The sequence below is a fragment of the Phyllopteryx taeniolatus genome, chromosome 2 (assembly GCF_024500385.1).
Source record: "Phyllopteryx taeniolatus isolate TA_2022b chromosome 2, UOR_Ptae_1.2, whole genome shotgun sequence".
Classification (NCBI taxonomy): domain Eukaryota; kingdom Metazoa; phylum Chordata; class Actinopteri; order Syngnathiformes; family Syngnathidae; genus Phyllopteryx; species Phyllopteryx taeniolatus.
Genome location: NC_084503.1, coordinates 13,539,723 through 13,565,817, shown reverse-complemented (window position 1 = coordinate 13,565,817; position 26,095 = coordinate 13,539,723). Strand labels below are relative to the sequence as shown.

Genomic DNA, 26,095 nt, shown 5'->3' with positions numbered 1-26,095 from the left:
ACAAGGTTTGAGGACGCATGGGCGCTCTGGTTATGTCATATTGCAGTGCCTCCTCCTGCGACCTTTCGCCTACTTTTTCTTTCACACTGACAACCGACATTTGTGTTGACGGACGCCGAGCCACGAGGATCGAGGGAATCTAAATACAGGTAGCCAAACCACCGTGTTGACTGTCTTTTCACGGCGTTAGAGTACAATTGATAAAAACAAAAACAACAACAAACAAGTAGCAGTGAACGTGGCGTGAAGACCCGACGAGCAGTCGATGACATCATAATAGCTAGCTAACAAGCAACCGGCATAACTTGCACTTTTTCGATAAAACTTCATGTTTATGTCGAAGTTTATGGTCTTTGTTGCACACGTTAAGAGACATCACATGGACGTTACTTCGGGGTAATGACAATGTACACGTTGTTCACAAACGGTTTTCTCCCGACGTTTAGTGTAAGTATTTGCAAATCAAATCCACCCGCTTAGAGTGATGTCACGTCTCGTTAAAGGACACAGGAGCTGCTTAAATTCTATTGCACATTGGCGAGCCCTCTTAAAATTGAACGGCTTGAATTGATATGTGTGTCTGATATTTGCAATTCAGTTTTGCCTAGTCAAAAAGAACATTTCAGATATCCACAATGAAATGTCATTTCAGATATCTGCTCTGTGTCATCTCACCGAGGACACATTGTGTCACTTTTGCCATTCATGTGTAGGGGTCTGTCATTACAGATCTACAGTTGCATGTATCTGCTGTCAGAGGTGTCAAACTAATTTTCATCGCAGGCCACATCGTAGTTATGGTTTTCCTCAAAGGGCTGTTATCTGTAATATATGTGGTGAGGTGTGGACTCAAGTCACATGACTTGGACTCGAGTCAGGCTCGAGTTATGAATTTTATTACTTTAGACTTGACAATATGTTAAAAGACTTGCAACTCGACTTGGACTTGAACAGTAATGACTCGTGACTTCACTTGGACGTTTGAACCCAGGACTTGAAAAGACCAAAGCACTGAGAAACCAAAACTTTGCAGCTTTCGCTTGCTATAGCTATATGTGGAAATTATCCATCCATCCATCCATTTTCTGAGCCGCTTCTCCTCACTATGGTCGCGGGTGTGCTGGAGCCTATCCCAGCTGTCATCAGGCAGGAGGCGGGGTATACCCTGAACTGGTTGCCAGCCAATCGCAGGGCACATAGAAACAAACAACCATCCGCACTCACATTCACACCTACGGGCAATTTAGAGTCTCCAATGAATGCATGTTTTTGGGATGTGGGAGGAAACCGGAGTGCCCGGAGAAAACCCACGCAGGCAGGGGGAGAACATGCAAACTCCACACAGGCGGGGCCGGTGATTGAACCCGGGTCCTCAGAACTGTGAGGCTGACGCTCTAACCAGTCAGCTCCGTGCCGCTTATGTGGAAATTACTGTTTTATTAAAAAATATATAAAAAATATTAGCCTTTACACCGGCCAATAATTCGCATTTTATGCTGATCGGCTTTAATGTAAAAATTTGCCGTCATTGATCGGCTCCGCAAAAGACATTTACTCCACGTCGCCGTCGTGTACAGTATATTCAAATCCAAAAGCTAGTTTATTTTTAGCTTTATTGCACGTCTTTTGACATAGTACTGTAAATATCTGACCACCAATAAAGTTATTTAAAAAAAAAAACATCGACGGTGTGGGACAGACAACACGTAATGCTCGGATCAGACTACAAGACAAATTTGGTCTTTCACGATTACACTATGTCAGACTACTGCAATAAAATCTTGTATTCCGAAACCACCGCATCCCATCTTTTACAATCACTGGGCTTTATCTTGTCAACTCAAACGCGACCGGATACACTCGTTACCATGGCAACAACAACACTAATGGATCACGCCGTGTGTTTGTAAGAACAAAATGGGGAAAACGTGTGTTGGTGGTCTCCGGGGCTCGGGAGAGGATTTTCATTCAAGGATTGCTTGAGGTATGTTCACGTACTTTTAATACGATACAGCTTGCAAGGAGGTAACAAAATGTTATGTAGCCTAGCAAGCTAGTGCTAGCACTAATTGTTGTAAGCGAACATGCAAGCGTTCTGTCTAATCATGCTCTAAAGTTTTGGTGTTTGTGAAGTAATTTAATTACAATAAAGTAATTCAATTACAGTGAGCACCCATTATTTCTGTCATGTTGTAATGTTGGTTTGACCTGACTGATTAGAATACATGATATGACTAGAGGAGTGATTTCCAACCTTTATGGAGCCAAGGCACATGTTACAATTGAAAAATCTCACTGCACACCAACAAACAAAAATGTCACAAAAAGTGGATACATTAATTACTGTATGTACTTCCTGCAATCTAATAGAAGAGCCTTGATTTGTTCTGTCTGTCACTATGCCTCACTGGCATAAAAAAATGAACAAAGATACATTATTTATTGGAAGTATAATTTTTGAGCAATTAAGTACACAAGTATATACAGTAAATGAACAAGTCATTTAAATAGACACATAGCTCCATCTTGTGATCGGATCAGTGATCGTTTTTCAAACTCGCTGATCGGGCACAAAAATCCTGATTATGTAAAGCTAAAAAAGATGTTAAGTGACCACATAATGCTGAAGGTCTTAATGACTATATATTAGGTTGAAGATTCCCACACCATCACTGCTAACGTGAAGTTAGCGCTTCTTATCTTAAAACAGTTAATGCCCTGCTGGACACACTCTGGTAGAAGAATTGACCAAGAGGTCATTCTTTCACACACTACCTAAAGTAATGGTTTCATAAAAAAAAAAAAGAAAAAAAAACAGTACACCATAAATCAGCAATAAATGTGACAGCTAAATAAGGTACAGTATACATTTAAAAAACCACTGTTAACATACATAGAAACGACAATGGCATTTAACGTAACAATAAGGACGTTAATTATTGCAACAAAAAAAATCCGCATTGCATTGTGCTCACGTAGGCTTGTTTTCGTTAGCATTAGCAGCTAGCTTTGTGAGCGATCACGCAAATAGTTACATGGCGGGCCGGCAGTGCACTGTCTAGGCTTCCTGTACATTACAGTCTGGTTTAGTCAGTGTCTTATTTTCAAGAATCAGTCTTGTACTGTGTTTCTTTTTTTTATTCGCTTTATTTACCTTTATCGATCAGCACACAGCTAGCATCTATTCGACATGAAACTACATTGTTCTTCGTGTCCTTTTCTTCGCCTCTTTTTGACAAAATATTTTTCCAGTACCACCGAGTGTTCCGATTGAGATACCACAGTTGGATAAAATTGTACCTTTATAACAAGATGACAAACTTGTGTTCCTCTTTTTTTTAAATTAATGCCTTATGTTTTTGATACTCACACAAAATGCCAAGTTTAAACTGAAATGTATTTACACGTGATCTAATGCCTATTCTAGCTAGACCATCAACAGGGTTTTCCATTGACTGTTAGCATTAAGATGGTGTGTCAGTTTAAAGCACGCTCAGGGAGGCCAGACACTGTGTTTCTGTGTGTGTGTGTCATGCACGCACACACAAACACACAGAGTGCGTGTCTCGTTCAGTCACTTATATTATAAAAATATATGTAAAAATATAAAAATACCCCCAAAAGTTACATTGTTTAGTATAAAACGAAGCTATTACTGTTCCATTTGGCAAGATCTTAGTACATTGTGATTATTTTGTCACGTTATGACATTTAAAATGTAAGAAAACTAATCAAACTGATCTTTTTTACCCAATCTCGATCAGCTCAAAATCATGTGACTGACCCCGATTTTCGATCACGTGATCGGATCGGGACATCCCTAGTTTACATCAATTTGAATTCATTCCTCTCTCCGTTTCCCAAAGTAGAAACAGTTTGACTCCACATTAGTAGTTAAGAGTAATAACTAGATTAAATATAATTACATTGAAGGGGATTTTTTTTCCTGTGTTTTTTGTGTCACCCCCTTGGAGATAATGGCACCCTTGGCATTTGTCTATACCTGTATTACCTAACCAGCCCTGATTTAAAATATATAAACTAAGCATTCACATTTAATACTTGATTGGCTTTCCACAATAACTACCAATATGAGTGGGAACCTTTTTTAGAGCCTAATGGATGTTTTAAAACTATATGGCCGTGTTTCAACACGTTTTCAATTATAGTTTAAGATCGAATGACAGATAGCTATTTTGTTCAGATAGTGGACAATTTTTATATTACAATTGTAGTGACCAAAATATTTTTTTTTATCAATATTCCTACAATAAATTTAAACAAAATAAATAACAGATAAACACACCCCAAAAACATTGCAACATGTTTCATTTTTAATACAAAGAATCTAAAAAACATGCCTATGCACCTTTTGCACATTAAAAATCTTAAGGAGGAGCAACCGAAATTAATTTTCAGTGAGGTGAGAACCCACAAAATGTAATCTAAGTGACTACCACGACAGCGATGTATTTAACTTGCCTTGGTGAGCAGTTTTATGCGGTGATCACAAGGATGAGTCAAAAGATAATACTGTGAAATTATCATCATTGTTGACTGATCGTGAAGGTAATGTACATACACAAAGAGGGCCCCAGTTTAAAACTGTCTTTTGTCTGGCCCCACTGACATCAAAACTAACAGACAAAACAAAACAAATTTTTTTTAAAACAATTGCTGTGCAAACTGTCTCTTTTTCTTGCTGTTTACATATTGTATCACTCCACAGTTGGTGATCCTGTGTCATTTGGAAGGGACGCCTGGAAAAATGTTGAGTACCTTGGCTCGTTTTGCCCGACCTGCTCTGCAGAGATGCACCTCTTCCCTGGCCTGTCAGACTGTGATGTTAAGTCGTAGACCAGACAGATTTTCACATCCATTACCTGCTTATCAAACATTCGTGCAGCTTCGCAAACAGCAGACTTTGGGTTCGGCCTCCCTCTCTGTGGCCAACCAGTCCGTGAGGCATGCCCGGGCACTGGATGAAGAGCGGCTGGTGGAGGTTGAGTGGGAAGATGGCGGGCAGAGCCTGTATCCCTTCACGTGGCTGAGAGACAACTGCCAGTGCTCACTCTGTACACTGCAATCAGCTCAGGCCCGTAAACTGCTGATGTCCGATCTGGACATCCACACAGGCATTAATATTGTGGAGGTTACCAATAATGGGAAGGTAGGCCAACCAAGTACTATTACTAGGTATGTCCCAATCACATTTTTTTGCACCCGAGTCCGAGTCTTTAATTATAAGTATCTACCGATACAGAGTCCGAGGCGATACATATAACTACCAAAACTCAACTTCTAATATTTAAAAGAACAACCAAAAAAGAAGCAAAATAATCTAAAAAAAATTAAGAATAAAAAAAACTACTGTATATATATTTAGCAAATAGAAATCATTTTGGGAATCCTAATTGACCTAAAGCAGGAAAATTTCAGTATGATTTCATGTCAGGCAGTCAGGGGAGGAAATGGCCCGGCTGTACCATGTGACCGCTTCAGAATTTGGCGCAATGTGTCTTTGACACAGCAATATAGACCCCGTCAAGCAGCTCCATGAAAATGTGGGTTTATGCCATTCTCCAAAGTGGACAAACATTACAGTAGCTGCCATACTGGTACATCTCAATAAATTATAATAGTATCAAAAGCAATTTAGTTAAGTAGTTCAATTAAAAAAGTGAAACATATCGAGATGCACCACACACAGTGAAATATTTCATGATTTTTTTTTATATGTATAATTTTGATGATTATAGCTTACAGCAAATGACAACTCCAAATTCACCATCTCCAGAAACTACAATATAACGTAACAAACTATTATGAAATAATGGAATTTATTTTTAATGTACAATTTAGGCAAGTATTTTCCCTCTGAAAAGTATTTTTCCAAGTGTTTAATGAATCTCTATGTATGACTACTGAAATCAATTGAGTTTTCTACCATATTCAAATGTTTTAGATCTACCTTTATATGATTACTACCATTTTGGAAAGTTACGGACACAGAATACGTTCAAACAGTATTTTATTATTTCATGACGAAACAATATTTGATGGCACGGTGACCCACTGGTTAGAGCGTCTGCCTCACAGTTCTGAAGACCGGGGTTCAATCCCTGCCTGTGTGGAGTTTGCATGTTATCCCCGTGCCTGCGTGGGTTTTCTCCAGGCACTCTGGTTTCCTCCCACATCCCAAAAACATGCATGGTAGGTTCATTGAAGACTCTACAAGAACATCGGAAAGCAGGAAGATTGGGCGACTGTTTAATGTGGACGCGCCGTTTAAAAAAAAATAATTAAAAAAATTCAGAACGCGTGCTGGCAGCAGTTTTTGCTTGCGTCATGACAACATCCTTTTTCGGACGTTTTATTTCAGTCTTTCGGTATGAAACCAAAAATGCACTTTTAGACCATTTTTGGTGGAAAATTCAGTGCATCAGTACATGCTATGCAATGTTGGGTGGAGCCTCTATACGAAATACTACATTTAAAAATTTGTAATTACTACGGGGTAAAAATGAACACTTAATTTTAAAATCTTTGGATGGTGTATCTTGATATTTGTGCAAGTGCATGGCTTGCTGCCGTGTTTGCCAATTTGGCAGACATGTCTGCGCCAAGATGGGCGTACTGGCACAACAAGGGTGTGTCCTTCGATATCCGCCCAGCGCATATGAAAATTTAGTGACTGAAAGTCGGTCTAAAATTACGCCTGCTCAGACCAGGGCTAACTTTTGGTGCAAGGTAGACCGCTGATCTGGCACGATTTTGGTGAATTTGATCAAGGTGCAGGCAGACAGATACGCAACCTCCCTGGACATGTGTTGGTGGATCAAACATATTTCATTTAGTATATGAACAGCAGACATCGAACCCTCTGTGCAGTACTGTAACTATCTGATGGCAATAAATTTTTTTCAATCTTGTCGTTGAAAAAACACGTTGTCGGTGTGGGACTATTTAGCGGTCTCTCAGACAAACAACACGTAAGTTATTTCCAGTCTGTGCACAACAGAAGTACGTCGTGGGGAACATCATCTAAATGCTTCAACACAACAAATTTGACCGAGCACCTGAAGAATGTACACCGGGAGCATACCACGTTCAAGCAACGCAGCGTGGACTCGAACTCTGGACAACACCCGTCCATATAGATGGGACAGTGAGAAAGTTAGAGTAAGCATGTCACTAACAGTATTTATTAAATAATTTAATTGCAATAAAGTAATTTAATTACAGTAAGTTAGCACCCATTATTTCTGTCAGTTGTAATGTTGAATTTAATTTATTTACTTATGTCAGTGACTTGTTCATTTACTTTATTTACTTATGTCAGTGGCCAATCCTTGAATGCCCTCTAGCGGTCATTGTTTTAAACGCTAAGAGGATAATTTGAGCTGGGAGGGCAGAAAATGGATGGATATACAAATATATACAATAAATGAACAAGTCATGTAAATAGACACATTGATCCATCTTGTGATCGGATCGGTGATCGGTTATCGTTTTTTTAAAACTTGCTGATCGGTGATTGGCCCCAAAAATCCTGATCGTGTAAAGCCTAATTATTATCATCATTATATTTTTGATTTGTGAAAGGTTAGCACGTCTGCCTCTCAGTTCTGAGGACCCGGGTTAAAATCTGGCCTCGCCTGTGTGGAGTTTGCATGTTTTCCACGTGCCTGCGTGGGTTTTCTCCGAGTACTCTGATTTCCTCCCACATCCCAAAAAAATGCATGGTGGGTTAATTGAAGACTAGGTGTGAATGTGAGTGTGAATTGTATGTTTCCCTTGCCTCTGCCCAGTGAATAATATTCATCACCAAAGATCAAGTAAAAACTGTGAATTTGAGAAATGTTTCCTATTGCCTGGGCTAGATAGTCCTTAAGATATGTCTTGAGGATTATTATTATTAATCATCTCATTGCTTCCACTGTCTTTGATCAGAATGTTAATCAACATTTAATATACTTTACCATTTCAACCACTTTAATACTCACATCTTAGCTATGAAAAGCATCAGTCGTGTCACTTTCCACTTCCATCGCCACTGCCAGCAGTGCTACTGCTGGCAATGGCGTCTTGACTCTTCCTGCTGTAGCTGTCGGTTAAGCACATTTTTCAGAGAGAAAAATGTTGAAACCTTTTGTAGTTTTGATTAAAACTGTTTGCTTCCCTCGCCCCTTCATCTCATTTCCGCTCCACTAGTGTAACTCTGCTTCATACTCACAACCGTGCCAGCACGTTTATTTTCCTGCCATCCTCTGAACAAGTCCTCACATGCGCAGTAAGAAGATGGAGTAGTCCATTGCCAAATGGTAATGTCTTCCAAAAGGAAGGGGAAGCATTGAAATGATCATGGTTGATTAAGCATTTGAATGTGTTTACGTGTCAGCACTTAAATTAGGAATAAAAAAAGTTACTAAAAATCAAACAAAACCTTATGAAAGTTTTCATGAGATGTTTGGGGACCCTGAGACGATTGCCTGAGGTTGCCTAATGGTGGCGACCAGTCTAAATGTCTCCCACCTTTCACTAGAAGTCAATTGGGAAAGGCTCCAGTTACCCGGAACACTTAATGAGTATCAAAAATTAGTGGTTGTGAATTTTTGTCTTGTAAACTTTGTTTGGTTCCTCAACAGTTGTCCATTGTGTGGCCTGACCAGCACACGAGTGTGTTTGACGCAGAGTGGCTAAAGAAACGCAGCTTCTCTCATGAGGCCAGACAAGCCATGCAAGAAGAGCTTTTCCTCAATGGTGAGTTAGTATTTTATATATTTTATTTACATTTTAAGGCTTGTATTTTACTATTTTTTAATTACTTAAGTAACATGACAAGAGGAAGAATAAGAAGAATCGAGGTTTGCGGCTGTCTTTGTCTGATTCCTGTTGTCTCACAAAGGTTAAGTAGTGTCGAGACAAGATTTCCCAAAAATGACAGTCCGTCAGAATGCTAAGTGTGGTTGGAATGGCCACTTTGACCTGAGTACAACTATACTCAGAAACTCTGGTCAAAAAAACACCTTCAATTTAGAATAAAACAGTATTATTTCATTATTTCTCAAATGCAGCCCTATGGAGGGCACAAGTCAGTGCAAACTGTAGGCCGGTCCCAAGCCCGGATAAATGCAGAGGGTTGCGTCAGGAAGGGCATCCGGCTTAAAACCTTGCCAAACAAATATGAGCGTTCATCCAAAGAATTCCATACCGGATCGGTCGTGGCCCGGGTTAACAACGTCCGCCACCGGCGCCGTCAACCTGCAGGGCGCTGTTGGAAATTCAGCTACTGTGGGTCGAAGTCAAAGAAGAAGAAGAGGTGGAAAGCGGGTTCTTCGGCAGAAAGAGAAGAGGAAAACACAGAGCCTAGAACTGAATGTGGGGACTTTGAATGTTGGGACTATGACAGGAAAATCTCGGGAGTTGGTTGACATGATGATTAGGAGAAAGGTTGATATATTGTGTGTCCAGGAGACCAGGTGGAAAGGCAGTAAGGCTAGAAGTTTAGGGGCAGGGTTTAAATTATTTTACCATGGTGTAGATGGGAAGAGAAATGGAGTCGGGGTTATTTTAAAAGAAGAGTTGGCTAAGAATGTCTTGGAGGTGAAAAGAGTATCAGATCGAGTGATGAGGCTGAAATTTGAAATTGAGGGTGTTATGTGTAATGTGATTAGTGGCTATGCCCCACAGGTAGGATGTGACCTAGAGGTGAAAGAGAAATTCTGGAAGGAGCTAGATGATGTAGTTCTGAGCATCCCAGACAGAGAGAGAGTCGTAATTGGTGCAGATTGTAATGGACATGTTGGTGAAGGTAATAGGGGTGATGAAGAAGTGATGGGTAAGTACGGCATCCAGGAAAGGAACTTGGAGGGACAGATGGTGGTAGACTTTGCAACAAGGATGCAAATGGCTGTAGTGAACACTTTTTTCCAGAAGAGGCACGAACATAGGGTGACCTACAAGAGCGGAGGTAGAAGCACACAGGTGGATTACATCTTGTGCAGACGATGTAATCTGAAGGAGGTTACCAACTGTAAGGTAGTGGTAGGGGAGAGTGTGGCTAGACAGCATAGGATGGTGGTGTGTAAGATGACTCTGATGGTGGGGAGGAAAATTAGGAAGACAAAGGCAGAGAAGAGAACCATGTGGTGGAAGCTGAGACAGGACGAGTGTTGTGCAGCTTTTCGGGAAGAGGTGATACAGGCTCTCGGTGGACGGGAAGAGCTTCCAGAAGACTGGACCACTGCAGCTAAGGTGATCAGAGAAGCAGGCAGGAGAGTACTTGGTGTATCTTCTGGCAGGAAAGGAGAGAAGGAGACTTGGTGGTGGAACCTCACAGTACAGGAAATCATACAAGGAAAACGGTTAGCTAAGAAGAAGTGGGACACTGAGAGGACCGAGAGGCGAAAGGAATACATTGAGATGCGACACAGGGCAAAGGTAGAGGTGGCAAAGGCAAAACAAGAGGCATATGATGACATGTATGGCAGGTTGGACGCTAAAGAAGGAGAAAAGGATCTATACAGGCTGGCCAGACAGAGGGATAGAGATGGGAAGGATGTGCAGCAGGTTAGGGTGATTAAGGATAGAGATGGAAATATGTTGACTGGTACTAGCAGTGTGCTAGGTAGATGGAAAGAATACTTCGAGGAGTTGATGAATGAGGAAAATGATAGAGAAGGGAGAGTAGAAGAGGCAAGTGTGGTGGAGCAGGAAGTGGCAATGATTAGTAAGGGGGAAGTTAGAAAGGCATTAAAGAGAATGAAAAATGGAAAGGCAGTTGGTCCTGATGACATTCCTGTGGAGGTATGGAAGCATCTAGGAGAGGTGGCTGTGGAGTTTTTGACCAGCTTGTTCAATAGAATTCTAGTGCGTGAGAAGATGCCTGAGGAATGGAGGAAAAGTGTACTGGTGCCCATTTTTAAGAACAAAGGTGATGTGCAGAGCTGTGGCAACTATAGAGGAATAAAGTTGATGAGCCACACAATGAAGTTATGGGAAAGAGTAGTGGAGGCTAGACTCAGGACAGAAGTGAGTATTTGCGAGCAACAGTATGGTTTCATGCCTAGAAAGAGTACCACAGATGCATTATTTGCCTTGAGGATGTTGATGGAAAAGTACAGAGAAGGTCAGAAGGAGCTACATTGTGTCTTTGTAGATCTAGAGAAAGCCTATGACAGAGTACCCAGAGAGGAACTGTGGTACTGCATGCGGAAGTCTGGAGTGGCAGAGAAGTATGTTAGAATAATACAGGACATGTACGAGGGCAGCAGAACAGCGGTGAGGTGTGCTGTCGGTGTGACAGAAGAATTTAAGGTGGACGTGGGACTGCATCAGGGATCAGCCCTGAGCCCCTTCCTTTTTGCAGTGGTGATGGATAGGCTGACAGATGAGGTTAGACTGGAATCCCCGTGGACCATGATGTTTGCAGATGACATTGTGATCTGCAGTGAAAGCAGGGAGCAGCTGGAGGAACAGTTAGAAAGATGGAGGCATGCACTGGAAAGAAGAGGAATGAAGATTAGCCGAAGTAAAACAGAATATATGTGCATGAATGAGAGGGGTGGTGGGAGAAGAATGAGGCTACAGGGAGAAGAGATAGCAAGGGTAGAGGACTTTAAATACTTGGGGTCAACCGTCCAGAGCAATGGTGAGTTTGGTCAGGAAGTGAAGAAACGGGTCCAAGCAGGTTGGAACGGGTGGAGGAAGGTGTCAGGTGTGTTATGTGACAGAAGAGTCTCTGCTAGGATGAAGGGCAAAGTTTATAAAACAGTGGTGAGGCCAGCCATGATGTATGGATTAGAGACAGTGGCACTGAAGAGAAAACAGGAAGCAGAGCTGGAGGTGGCGGAAATGAAGATGTTGAGGTTCGCTCTCGGAGTGACCAGGTTGGATAAAATTAGAAATGAGCTCATCAGAGGGACAGCCAAGGTTCGATGTTTTGGAGACAAAGTTAGAGAGAGCAGACTTCAATGGTTTGGAGCACGTCCAGAGGAGAGAGAGTGAGTATATTGGTAGAAGGATGATGAGGATGGAGCTGCCAGGCAAGAGAGCTAGAGGAAGACCAAAGAGAAGGTTGATGGATGTCGTGAGGGAAGACATGATGGCAGTTGGTGTTCGAGAGGAGGATGCAGGAGATAGGCTCTCATGGAAAAGGATGACGCGCTGTGGCGACCCCTAACGGGACAAGCCGAAAGGAAAAGAAGAAGATTTCATTATTTCTCAACATCTCCTTGACCGTTTTGTTTTGTCTTCTACTCAGGGAATCCCTTGTCCAATGACAAGTTTCAGTTAAAATTATCCACCAATAAGCTCTTCAGGGCGGAAATACCAAGGGGTTCTTAAAGTTGACATGTAAAAATTACCATAATGTTTCAAACGGCGCCACCTGCCCTAAAAACTCAAATAGCACAAATGGTACATTATTTGTGAGGACTGTCGGCAGTAGAATAGGTCACATACTTTAGTAATAGTTTCATTATGGATTTATTTTTCATAGATGATTTTAGAGGCATCTGAACTGCTCATTCCATGTCTTTTAGAAAATTCCACAAAGATGGCGGCCATTTGTCACATTGCTAGATTAAGTCACTTGTTGTTATGTGTTCATGACAAGCTGAAAGAATTGTGAAAGCAAATATGAATCAGAGTTTGTGATTTTTTTTTCCTGGACAGTTAATGCCACTGTTATCACCTAAATGATTTGACTGATTTTCCACAACTTACTAGCGCTAATTCAGTAAAATCAGCATTTACTGGTTGACAACAAAATCATTGGTTATACAGAAGCAAAATAGTGGTAGTGTCTGAAAATTGACCTAAAAGGATGGAACAAATAACCTCTCATTTTGTTACTTTCGAACCTAATAGATTGTTTAAGAAGCAACACATTCTAAATTCTTCAAATTAAACAAGGAGAAGTGATTTAGTTTTGGACTTTGTTTATATTGGTCCAATCAGCTCCACAGTGTGCCAGACATGAAAAGAGAAAGTTCAGCTGCGGAACAAAGTCTTGCACTTAAGTGGAGCGGGGGTGGACTCTAGTTGGATTGTGTGCTCTACCTTAGGTCCTGAAGGACCTACAGGGCTGAGTGGTTCCTGCTGTACCTGTTCCAGACTGAATACTGGCGCAAGTGCGTTTGTGGATTTATGTGTTTCCCCAACACAAACCGCCCTCATTGACGCCGCTGAACAGGCTATATTTTCATTGCAGTTTTGTGTTTGTGAGCCTGATTATGGAAAAACTACTTTGGAGACCACAGACTGCATTTTTGTCTTTTGGGTGGGGTGGGGTTCTATAGCTACACGTGTGTGGTGCAAGAGTTGAACTACTATGGTCTTCAAAGATGTTGCTTGGCTCAAAGAGCCAGATGCAGTGCAAAATGACACACTCACGCTTTTGAGGTTTAATTATTTCATTCTCTGAGCCATTCAAATTCCTTCCACTGGAAAAAAAGTGGGAAAGATTGACAAATTAATGATAAACATCTTTTTCCAAGTGTTTTTCTCATAATCTCACAAATGTGTTATTCATAGTTGGACTTATTTCCCCACTCATACAGTGAACCCAGGCAAGCACGCTCCTGTTCAAAATATTCTTTAAAGCAGATGGACTCACTGGAAAGGCCACTGTGAGGTCAATATGATAACTTGCCTTCTAGGGATTGTTTTCAGCAAGCACTATACATAATTCTTTATGTCTGGGAGGGTGTTTTACTATTCTGCTTCTGCTTTTTCTGTGGCTACACAGACTGCAGTACGTGGTTGGCCACTATTAACTATTATTGGCAGGACATGAAAATGTTATCATCCATAAAAACCCAAGTTATTTTATTTTCATAGGCCCAAATTGGACTCTGATATGACTTAAAGACTCTCCAAAGTGAATTCAAAGATTTGTTTCTACATACATGACATAATGTATGTTCAAAAATAATTGCTGAAAACGTGCGAAGACGGAACAATTTAGTACTGAACTGTGGAGATGTACTGTAGTGTTATACTCTCTTTCACCATTTCAGGTGTCTATTTTTTTGGGTATGAATGAGTCGATCCTCCTCCACTATATACATGTGTTCCAAATTATTACACAAATTATATTTTTGTCTTATTTTCCTAAATAGTCAATGCAAATAACAGAATACGTTTCAAGTCATCAACCGTTAAGGCTTCTTTATACTGTACCCTGTCACGGCGGCTATCCCGTACGCAGTTTGCCTTTATACTCGAGTGCAACCCACGCATGCTGTTTTGAAAATGTGCTTGCAGTTCTCCTCCAAGTCGGGGGTGTCGCTACGGCTGGTGTTGGCGAGGACACCATAGGGTGGAGTTTCCTCTGCATTTTATGGTCAATTCCGGTAGCCGTTTTTACTTTCCAGAACAAGGACCAAAGCAACAACATTGGCGACCGTGGAACAGTGCCTGGTAGAACTAATGGACCAAGATGACCACATGATATGTTTAATTATATTGCAAAATCTATTAAGAAGGCGGCAGCGTAGGTGTTTTGTATTTTAAAGATGGCTGTATTGAGGAACCCAGGGGAAAGCTGAGTACGTCATCACAGCATGTGACTAAAACGGACCAATCACGAGAGATGATCTCCGTGGCATTCTGCGCGCGTGAACAATTTGTGCTGTGTCCGCGTCATGTGCCGCATAGGAGCCATATGCGTCGGTCACGTGATGCAATGCGGGTGCGGGTGCTGTATAAAGAGGCTTTTAGAGTATAATTCAAGTTTTGTGACAGAAACGTCCCAATGATGACAGTATTTTTTTCAAAATTAAAAAAACCTAAAATGCACTTTACCAAATTGTTACGCACATCTAGGGATGGGAATGCAAAAACAAGAACCTGTGAGAACTGGTTTCAAAGTTAACAATTTCATGGAACTGTTTGGTGGATTTTTGCTGAATACATCACTTTCACAATTCTGAGTAAGGGTGCCAGATTGCTACCAAAAGCCGCAGTAAACACACGACTAAAAATGACACAATTTTAACTGCATTCACTCTCTTGTACAGTGCAGATGCTTTTTTTGCTGGCTCTGCTTGCTTTGCTTCTGTTTAATTTTTTTCTTGCTGATAAGCTTCTTTTTCTTTAAAAAAAATTAGAAGCAGCGACTCCTGGATATTTTTAAACCAGAGGGACTGTACTTTTTTTTTGTAGTCGGTTTTTGCCATATTCCAATATTTTACGTGAGCGTGGCCTGCTAATTAGCACAAACCTGCTATTAGTAACAAGGCCAGCAATCAAGATGCCTCCCTTTTCCACGGAGGACTATCACAGGACTGCTGCAGAGGATGTCAATCCTGGCAATGAAAATCCACCGTCTTGAAGTGTATGGACAGTTGTACTGGGCTGCGTTGCGGGCTGCTTCAACCCCGAGTGAGCGGCTGTGGATGGTCGCTACAGTGAAAGGCAATGCAAAACATTGACATCAGACTTACAAATAGATTTGAGCCACTTTTACAAGACCCTGGGCAAGAATGATCATCCCCAACCACCACTGAAAGGTATGAAACTAAATCATACAAGAAAAAAATAGCACCCCAAGCGTTAATAATTGCTGATGGAGCTGTCAAGGATGTGAAACGTTTTTGTAGTGAGAAGAACACCAAAGTACTGTGTTTTACCAATGACATGGTGTCTGATATCTCTAAAAAAAACCTGGAGATCACTGATCAACACCCAACTGTGAAATCTGTCATTATAAACACAGGGGCCCTGGATGTTCTCAAGCATCAATCAGAGGTACTGGAGCGAGATCTCGTTGATTTCCTAACAATAGTGCAATGTTTGGATGCTGAGGTTTTGATAAGTGGACCTCTCTCAGTTGATGAACTTTTGGATAATTTCACCTGTAAAATCTCAAATGTCATGAATGCTGTCTGTCCTATTAAAACTAAAACAATCTCGAGAAAAAATACAATCCATCAGGTTAAATATTAGCACAAATCAGCAAAATGATAAAATTATACGACATCTGAAGCCACCCAGGAAAAATTCTATTACCCTGTCGGAATTTCATACAGTTGACCAAAAAACTGTAGAGAAAACGGTTCAGCAGCTGAAACCATCAACGAGCTGTCTTGACTCAATAGCATCTGACTTTTTCAAAGCTATTACAAAGTCTGTGCTAGCTGATTTGCAGCAAATAATCAATTGCTCACTTCAGTCAGGCGAGTTTCCTAAAGCTCTTAAAGTAGCTGCCATTAAGCCTCTGCTAAAAAATAGAACCCTGGACGCTTCCATGTTAGCAAGCTATAGACCCATATCAAATGTCCCTTTCATAGCCAAGATTGTTGAGAAAGTTATTTTTAATCAACTCAGCAATTTCTTGAACTTAAATTGAGTTTCTGACAAATTTCAATCAGGTTCCGAACTCATCACAGTACAGAATCTGCTCTTATCAAAGTGCTAAATGATATAAGGTTGAATACTGACTCGGGAAAGATGTCAATTCTGGTCTTGTTGGACCTCAGTCCGGCTTTTGATACGGTAGATCATAATATACTGCTGAACAGTTTGGAAACATGGGTAGAACTAAATGGAACAGTCCTTAAATGGTTCAGGTCCTACCTGGAGGAAAGGAGCTATTTTTTAACCATTGGAAGTGTTCAATCTCATCGAATGGCAATGACTTGGGGTCCCTCAAATGGTCAGTTCTTGGACCCCTCTTGTTCAGCCTGTATATGCTACCCTTGGGTCAAATTCTTCTTCTTTAAAAACCAAAACACCAAACCTTGGTGTTCTGATAGATTCCGACCTGACTTTCAACAGTCATATCAAATCAATTACTAAAACTGCCTTCTACCATCTGAAGAACATATCCAGAGTGAAGGCTTGCATGTGTCAAGCAGACCAGGAGAAGCTCATCCATGCTTTTATCTCAAGTAGACTTGACTATTGTAATGATCTTCTGACTGGACTCCCCAAAAAGAGCATCAAAACAGCTGCAGCTCATTCAGAATGCTGCAGCTCGGGTTCTGACCAGAACAAAGAGGTCAGAGCATATTACTCCAATTCTAAAGTATTTACACTGGCTTCCAGTCAGCTTTAGAATATATTTTAAAGTTCTGCTACTGGTCTATAAATCACTAAACGGTTTAGGTCCTAAATACGTGAAAGAAATGCTCATGGGATATAAACGCAGCAAGGCTCTGAGATCGACAGACTCAGGTCAAATAGTGGCGCACAGACTCCAAAGCAAACATGGTGAAAAAGCATTTCGCCATTATGCTGCACACAAATGGAATAAGTTGCCAACAGAAGTGACGTCAGCCCCAAGTGTGCATGTTTTTAAGTCCAGGTTAAAAACTCTTCTTTTTTCCCATGCGTTTGAGAGCATTTCCACTTTTAAATTATATTTCTTGCACTCTACGCAGTTTTAATTGTACTTTTATTTTTTCTCTTTGTTTTAAATGTTTATAAGCTGTTTTTTGTCTTTGTTTTTAAATGCTTTTCATCATGTAAAGCACATTGAGTTGTGTAGGAAATGTGCGATATAAATAAATTTGCTTAGCTTTCGCTTTGCTATCAATAACTAAAAACGACTCCACTTAACTATTAAACTGTATAAAATAACGCATTTTAACGCAGTCAAAACGTGATACAGTAATTTTAACTATAGCAATGCATTCTGGGAAACAAGACATGCAAAATTTCCGGGTGCTATGTTAAACTACTCCCTGCCAGGAACAGCGAAGTTTGCCTTTGCCTCGGAGGGGCAGTGTTGTACGATGCATGCATACGCATTTATTGTAATCTAAAAAAAAAAGAGTAGACGAAGAAAGTCGCATTAGAACTAGTGTTGGGCGATATGGCCTAAATTTTATATCACAATTTTTTCCCCTAATGTCGATATGACTTGATAAATGCATAGAACCGGACCGGACCAAATAGATTTACCCACCCACACTTCCTCGATGTGCCGGCTCAGCAACTCCGTACACCAGTTGACTAACATGCATGTGATATGGTCTTCATTCACTAATAAGTGCGATAGAAACACTATAGACTTTAATTACTTGTGGTGGGATCACTAATAACAACACAGGTTATACTAACATATCAACTCACAGGTTCTTACAGATGTTTAGACACTAAAAAAGAATCCCACCGCAGCACTCGACAGTAGCATTGCCTTACTCATTTTCCCACATCCTGTCCTGCCCTTTTCTGTCCTCTCTTATCTGGTTCTCTTGGTTAGTTATTGCATGCCCTCACCGGGTGCCCCCCCTCGATGTACAGAAATGAAAATTCTTGACCGAAACCAAAAAAACTGAAAATGAGAAACCTAAAGCTGAAAACTGAAAGCCCAAACACCGTAAGAAATTATTATGCCAATTATTACTAATCTTGCATTTATGGCTAAGACTCCAGAGTTGCCAACCTATAGAAATTCACTTCCAGAACAATTGTCTGAATTTCCATTTTTGTCTTAATAATTTCAACAACATTACCGCGGGACAGTTATTGCAGTATATTATGTAATAGGGTAAAAATAATTATGCATGCTTTTCAATTGCACAACATAATCATTACTCTATAATTGGAATCATGAATAAATTATGGCTTCAATATTTGTTATTTTAATGTATTTCATAGGGTTTGGCTCTGTTGTAGGTGTTCATTACTTAACTCTTAGGTGGCAGCAATGTACCTAAACATGCTGAGTCTGCCAGAAATCAAGAAGAAGAAGACACGAAGTAGAAACGTGCCATCATGTGGATGGAGTAAAATATGGTGATCTGTAAAAAAAAAAGTGAATAATAAACGAAATACAAGACTGATTCTTGAGAATGCTTCACTTTGCAAACCCAACTGTCCGGAACAGCTAGCTCATTCAGCGACAGCTGGCCCACTGTCAAACTATTTGCGTAATCTCTCACACAACGATGCTAGCTAGTACCCGCTAATGCTAATGTAAACAAAACCAGGGAACACTTTCTATCTCGTCCGTGATCTTCAAACTACTATCTTATCATCTTCCCATCCTGTTTACGGAGCGAACACAGTAAAGTAAGTAAAATTGGATCATCGATTTTAATTTCCATACTTTTCGTTCTAAATTATCTCTCTTCAGAAAGGCCTGATGTCTTGAGAGAACTTCTAATGACCCCCGTCTGGAGAGAACAATTTAAAATGTTTAGAACATTCTCAGCCAGAAAGTCACAAATGGATTTTTTTTTTTAAATGGTGTGGGAATGTCATAAAGGTACTAGCATCAACCAGGAGAAAACTGTCCCATGTTTTGTCACATGTACAAGCAAAGGTTCAGTTATAGTGCTGTGAAAAAGTATTTGCCCTTTTTCTTCCTGATTTCTGAATTTTTAATTTTTTTTTGCAGAGTTATCACAAGTAAATTTTTTAGATTATCAAAGCAATTTTAATTTATGACAAAGAAAATCCAGGCCAATATAAAATGCAGTTTCTGAATGATGATTTTATTTATTAAGGAGAAACAAATTCCAAAACTATCTTGGCCCTATGTGGAAAAAGTAATTACCCCCTGAACCTAATAACTGGATGTGCCGTCTTTGGCAGCAATAACTGCAATCAAGTGTTTTTCATCACTGTGGAATTTTGGCCTACTCTTCTTCACATAATTGTTTTAATTGAGTCATATTGGAGGGTTTTCGAGCATAAACTGTCCATTTAATGTCATACCACAGCATTGCAATTGGATTGAATTCCAGACTGGGACATGGCTACTCATTAATTTTGGTTTTTAAGCAATTCAGAGGTGGATTTGCTGGTATGTATGTTTTGGGTCGCTGTCCTTCCATGTAACCCAAGAGCGCTTGAGCTTGAGGGCACAAACTGATGACCAGAAGTTACAGAGCAGGATTTTCAAGTAGACAGCAGATTTCTTTGTTCTACTAATCACCGCAAGTTGCCCATATCCTGAAAATGCAAAACAACACCAGACCATCACAGTTTCACAACCATGTTTGATTGTTGGCATGATGACCTTTTTAATCAAAATCCGTGTTATTTTAATGCCAGATGTAAGGAAAGTGTTGTTGTTTTTGGAAGAATATTTTTCCAAGTCCACAGAATATTTTTTCCAAGTCCACAGAATATTTTTCCAAGTCTTCAGATCATCAAGATGTTTGTTGCCAAATGTTAGAATAGCCTTTCTGTTCTTTTTTGTCAAAGTAACTTTTGCTTTGAATTTCTAATTCTCAAATTGATCTCTAATTGATGCCATTTTTGCCCAGTGTCTTTCTTATGGTTGAGTCATTAACACTGACGTTAACTGAGCTCAGTGGTGTCTACAGTTATTTGGATCTCGTTCTGGGTTCTTTTGTGACACCTAGATGAATCTTTGTGGCAGTTTTGGAATAGTTATGGTTGTCCGATCACGCATGTTTCTTTTTGAGATATTGTAGCCTACTTGAGTTTGTCTAACCGGTACTATTAAGTGATTTCTTGAGTCAGCAAATCTTTGCTATTATACATTTTCTTGATGATTCAAAACATTTAAGTGTGATGAATAATAATAATAATGATAAAGAGACAGATATTTTTTCACAGCTCGGCACACTGCAGACTAAAAGCGGCCCTTGCATTTTTTATTTTGCTGCTGTAGTCAAGCTTGCATTTTTGTCAAAAACTGGGTTAATCAAGTGGTGAATGGTAGTGCGTGCATGTGTGTGTGTGTGTGTCGGATCGGTCCTGGGTCGTCCCCGGGGTCTCCTCCCGGTTGGACGTGCCCGGAACACCTCACCTGGGAGGCGTCCGAGAGGCATCCGAATCAGATGCCCCAACCACCTCATCTGGCTCCTCTCGATGTGAAGGAGCAGCGGCTCTACTCTGAGATCCTCCCGGATGACCGAGCTTCTCACCCTATCTCTAAGGGAGAGCCTGGACACTCTGCGGAGGAAACTCATTTCGGCCGCTTGTATCCTGGATCTTGTTCTTTCGGTCACGACCCACAGCTCGTGACCATAGGTGAGGGTAGGAACGTAGGTCGACCGGTAAATCGAGAGCTTCGCCTTTCGGCTTAGCTCCTTCTTTACCACAACGGATCGATACAAAGTCCACATCACTGCAGACGCTGCACCGATCCGCTTGTCAATCTCCCGTTCCATTCTTCCCTCACTCGTGAACAAGACCCCAAGATACTTGAACTCCTCCACTTGGGGCAGGATCAAGATTGGGACATCCCTCCTTTAAAGCAATACATGGTAAAATCATTGTATATTCATTGTCATTTCCTGAGGAATTATATTAATTATGGTCCATAAAAATATATACATCATCATGGATAATATCTTATTAAATTTGATAAGTCATCATCAGTTACATAAAATACTCTACTGTATGAAGAAAAGGGAGGAAATGTGTGATTTGTGTCACAATAAATCGCACATCCATGAAATCAAAGAATTATCGCCGTTACATCACAATGACATACTGTATTAATCTCACTTTTTGTTGTGTATGTAACCACTTGAAAACACTCACCAAGACAGAGTATGTTTTTGCAGCTCATTAGTCTTAAAATGGTCTTTTGATTACCTATTTAAGTATCCCAGAAAAGTGCATACATTTTGACCAAACATTGACATTTACCACACTAAAGTCTTCACTTATTGATTGATTTTATTTTGAACATACAGTACGAAAATAACAAAGAAATGAAAAATCTACAATATAAATATCCTTTACTGAATTGCGGAATACTGCCGCTCTAAAAATGATTAGGAAGAAGTTGAAATTTATGTAATTTCTACCCTTCAGCTTAATGTTCTTGTAATGCACTAAAATGTTGCTCTTTTTGCCAGACAATTTTCCAAGCGACAACAGCAGTTTATTACATACAGTGTTTCAATTAACTTTTAAATTAAATAAACAGACATTGGTTTAAAGCTGTATTGAGATGTCTCCTGGCTTGCAGTTTCTTCAGCTTTAGGTAAGAGGAGGTCAGTCTAAGGACCACCTCCTTTCAGCCACATGGAAAACTGATTAGTGTGAGGGTCTACAAAAGATCTGCATGTTCTTCCAGAACGCAAGCTCATTGTTGTCAGTATTTCCTTTCCTGGGAATGAACAAATCCCAGAGCCCCTATGCGTCTTAGCTGGAATCAGAAGACTTACTGCCTTGTTTCCTTAACTGAGAAACTCTAATGCTATGGGCCAAAGGGGGCCTATTCTACCTCCACTTTACAATACATATACCTGTTATTTTCAGAACGTTGCCTTACAATTACAGACGACATCAGTTATTGTTAGAATGTTTTTATAATACAAGCTTTCAAGGTGCTTTTTCTTTTGATTAATTTCAGTTCTGCACACCCTAATTCCAATGATGTTGATGTTGTTCATTCAGTCATTCATTCATTTTCCATTACACTTATCCTCACAAGGGTCGCGGGCATGCTGGAGCCTATCCCAGCTGACTTTGGCCGAGAGGCGGGGTACACCTTGAACTGGTTGCCAGCCAATCGCAGGGCACATATCAATAAAGAAACAACCACTCGCACTCACTTTTACACCTACTGGCAATTTAGAGTCTTCACTTAACCTACCATGCATGTTTTGGGAATGTGGGAGGAAACCGGAGTACCTGAGAAAACCCACAGAGGCACGAGGAGAACATGCAAACTCCACACAGGCGAGTCTGGATTTGAACCCGGGTCCTCACAACTGTGAGGCAGATGTGCTAACCAGCAGTCAACGTGCCGCCTGTTGATGTGTAAAACATAAATAAAAATAGAATACAAAGATTTGCAAATCGTTTTCAACCTATATTCAATTCAATACACTACAAAGACGATATATGTAATATTCAAACTGATAAAACTATTTTTTTGTAAATATTCACTCATTTTGAATTTGAGTCCTGCAAAAAAACCTGGGACGGGGCATTTTTACCACTGTTTTATATCACCTTTCGTTTTAACAACACTCAGTAAACGTTTTCAGTGGGAGACAGGTCTGGACTGCTGGCAGGCCAGTCTAGCACTCAGACTCTTTTACTGCGAAGTCATGCTGTTGTAAGACGTGGAGAATATGGCTTGGCATTGTCTTGGTGAAATAAGCAGAGGATTCCCTGAAAAAGATGTTGCTTGGATGGCAGCATATTTTGGTCCAAAACCTGTATGTACCTTTTCGCATTAATGGTGCCTTCACAGATGTGCAACTTACCCATGCCATGGCCACAAACACACCCCATACTATCACAGATGCTCACTTTTTAACTTTGCACCGAGAACAACCCGGATCGTCGTTTTCCTCTTTGGCCCGGACAACATGACGTCCATGATTTTCAAAAATAATTTGAAATGCGGTTTGGTCAGACCGCCGCACAATTTCCCACTTTGCATCAGTCCATTTCAGATGAGCCGGCGGTGTTTCTGGATTAGGGCTGTGAAAATGTTTTATGGCTAACTCGGCTAAATCGACCACATAAATTACCACGAGGCAATAAAAAATTCAATAGAAGCATATTTGCCCTGCCCGGCACGAATTTACGCCGCCCGGAACCATTTGGCCACTGTCCATGTTTACCGCACGGACATCTGTTGCGGACGGACGCACCGCTGGGCACCTTGAAAAACAGAGGAGCGTCTGTAAGGGAATTTTATAACACTATTAGATGTGTAATGTACATATAACATGACAGTTTATATTGTACACTCAGTACAAACATATGCACTTTAAAGATAGAATTACAGCCCTCATAAATGAGAATGAAATGCATGTTAGTAGTTTGAAATATTTGAATTTTTTTATTTTTTTTAATTTTTTTGGGTGGGGGCAGCGATTACTTGAGTACTCAATGAAATATCGATAGGATAATCGATTCTGAAAAAGATTTGATAGTGGCAGCCCTTTTCTGGGTGTTGTAGATACTGTATGGTAGGGTTTTAACTTGCATTTGTAGATATAGCGATGAATATCCTTTAGAGGCCGTTTTTCGATGCAGTGCCGCTTGAGGAATCGAAGGTCACGGGCATTCAATGTTAGTTTTCGGCCTTGCCGCTTACGAGATCTCTCCAATGTTTTGATTATATTATGGACTGTAGATGATGAAATCATCATATTACTTGCAATTTTACATTGAGAAACGTTGTTCGTCAACTGTTGGACTATTTGCTCACGCTGTTGGATTATTTGCTAACGCAGTTGTTCACAAAGTGGTGAGCTTTTTGCTTGTGAACCACTGAGCCTTTCGGGGATGTTTCCAAATAACCTGTTCACCCGTGGAACGCTCCAAACAGGTGTTTTTTGAGCATTCCTCAACTTTCTAAGTCATTTGTTACCCTAGTGCCAGTTTTTTTGGACTGTGTTTCAGGCATTATATTCAAAATAAGAGAATATTTGCAAAACGTCCCAACTTCATTGAAATTGGGGTTTCTAGTTATGGTCACACGACAAGGTCCTTTGCTGGCTTGCGTGGCGAATACCGGTAATTGGCATTTGTCAATTGTTGTCTCTCACTTTTACTTGTAACATACACACACACATGTACACACACGTGCACACACACACACACACACGCACACACAAGGATAGACTGTCTTCTTCAGTGTTCTTAGTGCTGCATCTGTTGTCTGTTAGACCAAGATGTCAAATTGTCCTTGACAAAAAAGCATTTCATTGGATTTAAATTACCTGCAGACTTATTTTTCAGCTGCCCAATTAATTCTACCCAACATGTCCAAGAGTGATGATGTGTACATTCTGCTTCACTAAAGGTACCGGTATGTGTCATGCATATCCGTCTCCGTAATGACCCATTTTCAGTCATAAATCTGCCATTCATTTGCTAAATCCCTTCTAGATGTGTTTAATGTTTGACCTATGGCAACGTGTGTGTCATATTTAATTGGAGTTGAAATCATTATAATGACTTAATCTGTGCCTAAAGGTAAAACATAATGCAAATGAATGTTTATGGAAAGTAATCATAGCTACTGCACTCCAATTTATTCTGCTCACACAACCGATGATCGTTAATCACCATCCTCCTCTACTGACAGATCTGCAGTTTTTGCATTTTGTTTTTGTTTGTTTTTTAAATTGGGAACATATTTACATTCAGTGTGTTTGACAGTACTTGGGATCTGAAAATTGGGTCAAATAATAGATTGCATTCACTCACTAACAGAAAATTTATGACTGAGTTGCTTCCCCTTGGCCAGAAATTATTAATCAAATGATAAAATTGCTATTTTGCTTCAAATAACCATATATATATAACCATATTTCCACAGAGTACGAGTGCGTGTGAACATACATTTAATAATGCTTATGTAATTTACACATTTTAGATACAAATTGCAAATTTGTGGTATGTGTGCATCTTGTTCTTTTAAATAAACGTCCAGATTTTTTTCTTCAACCTCCAACCCTGTGTAAGGGATAAAATATTATTTACATTGATTTATTTAAAATTTTGAAAACAATACCTTTATATATTCACATTAACTGCGTCGAACAAATAACTTCACTGCATCTACAGTGTATCCCAAACGCATAATTTGGACTTCCCTTGTTTTGGTCTCGTGACCAATTTCATGTCTCAGCTAAGTAAATGCTGATTCATCATGCTGACTATCTGGTTTCCTCTTTCCCATCTGGTCTGAATTTTGTCTTCAGTGTCATCACAATCTTGGTGACACAAGGCATCTTGCAATCATAGCTCTGGAGGTTCAACGATGGAAAATTTGCATGTTTTTTTTCAAACCTGACTATCACTAAGTTAACAATTTCAGCTTAATCATTATTGCATTTTCTTCAAGGCTTCTTGTCAGCAAACTGCAGGTTGCAATTGTCATCCAATCTTTAAACATTGGGAATATTGTCTCCTAATAAAAGAGTTTTGTTCCATTTCATTGAGATCTAAGGTCAGATTGTGAAGAACATTTTCACTAACTATCAATTGACATTCTTTGTAAAAAAAGAAAAAAAAAAGAAAAAAGAAACATTTACAGTGCCTTGAAAAAGTATTGGCCCCCTTCTCAAATTCTTATATATTTGCATAGTTTCCCCTCTTAAATGTTTAAGATTATCAAACAAATGTCAATATCAGAGAAATATTAACCAAGTGAACTTTAAATTCTGTTTTTAAATGGTGA

General features: G+C 40.0%; 1 protein-coding gene across 1 annotated transcript in view; it reads left to right on the top strand.

Annotated features, from left to right (window-relative positions):
- The first annotated feature begins 20 nt into the window (after window positions 1-20).
- Window positions 21-26,095, top strand: part of bbox1 (butyrobetaine (gamma), 2-oxoglutarate dioxygenase (gamma-butyrobetaine hydroxylase) 1) — a 46,188-nt gene continuing 20,113 nt past the window's right edge. Inside the window, exons 1-3 of the mRNA XM_061761969.1 lie at window positions 21-149; window positions 4,730-5,170; window positions 8,649-8,763. Of these exons, the coding sequence (XP_061617953.1) occupies window positions 4,769-5,170; window positions 8,649-8,763 (517 nt within the window). The 5' untranslated portion in view covers window positions 21-149; window positions 4,730-4,768. The remainder of the gene's footprint in view (window positions 150-4,729; window positions 5,171-8,648; window positions 8,764-26,095) is intronic.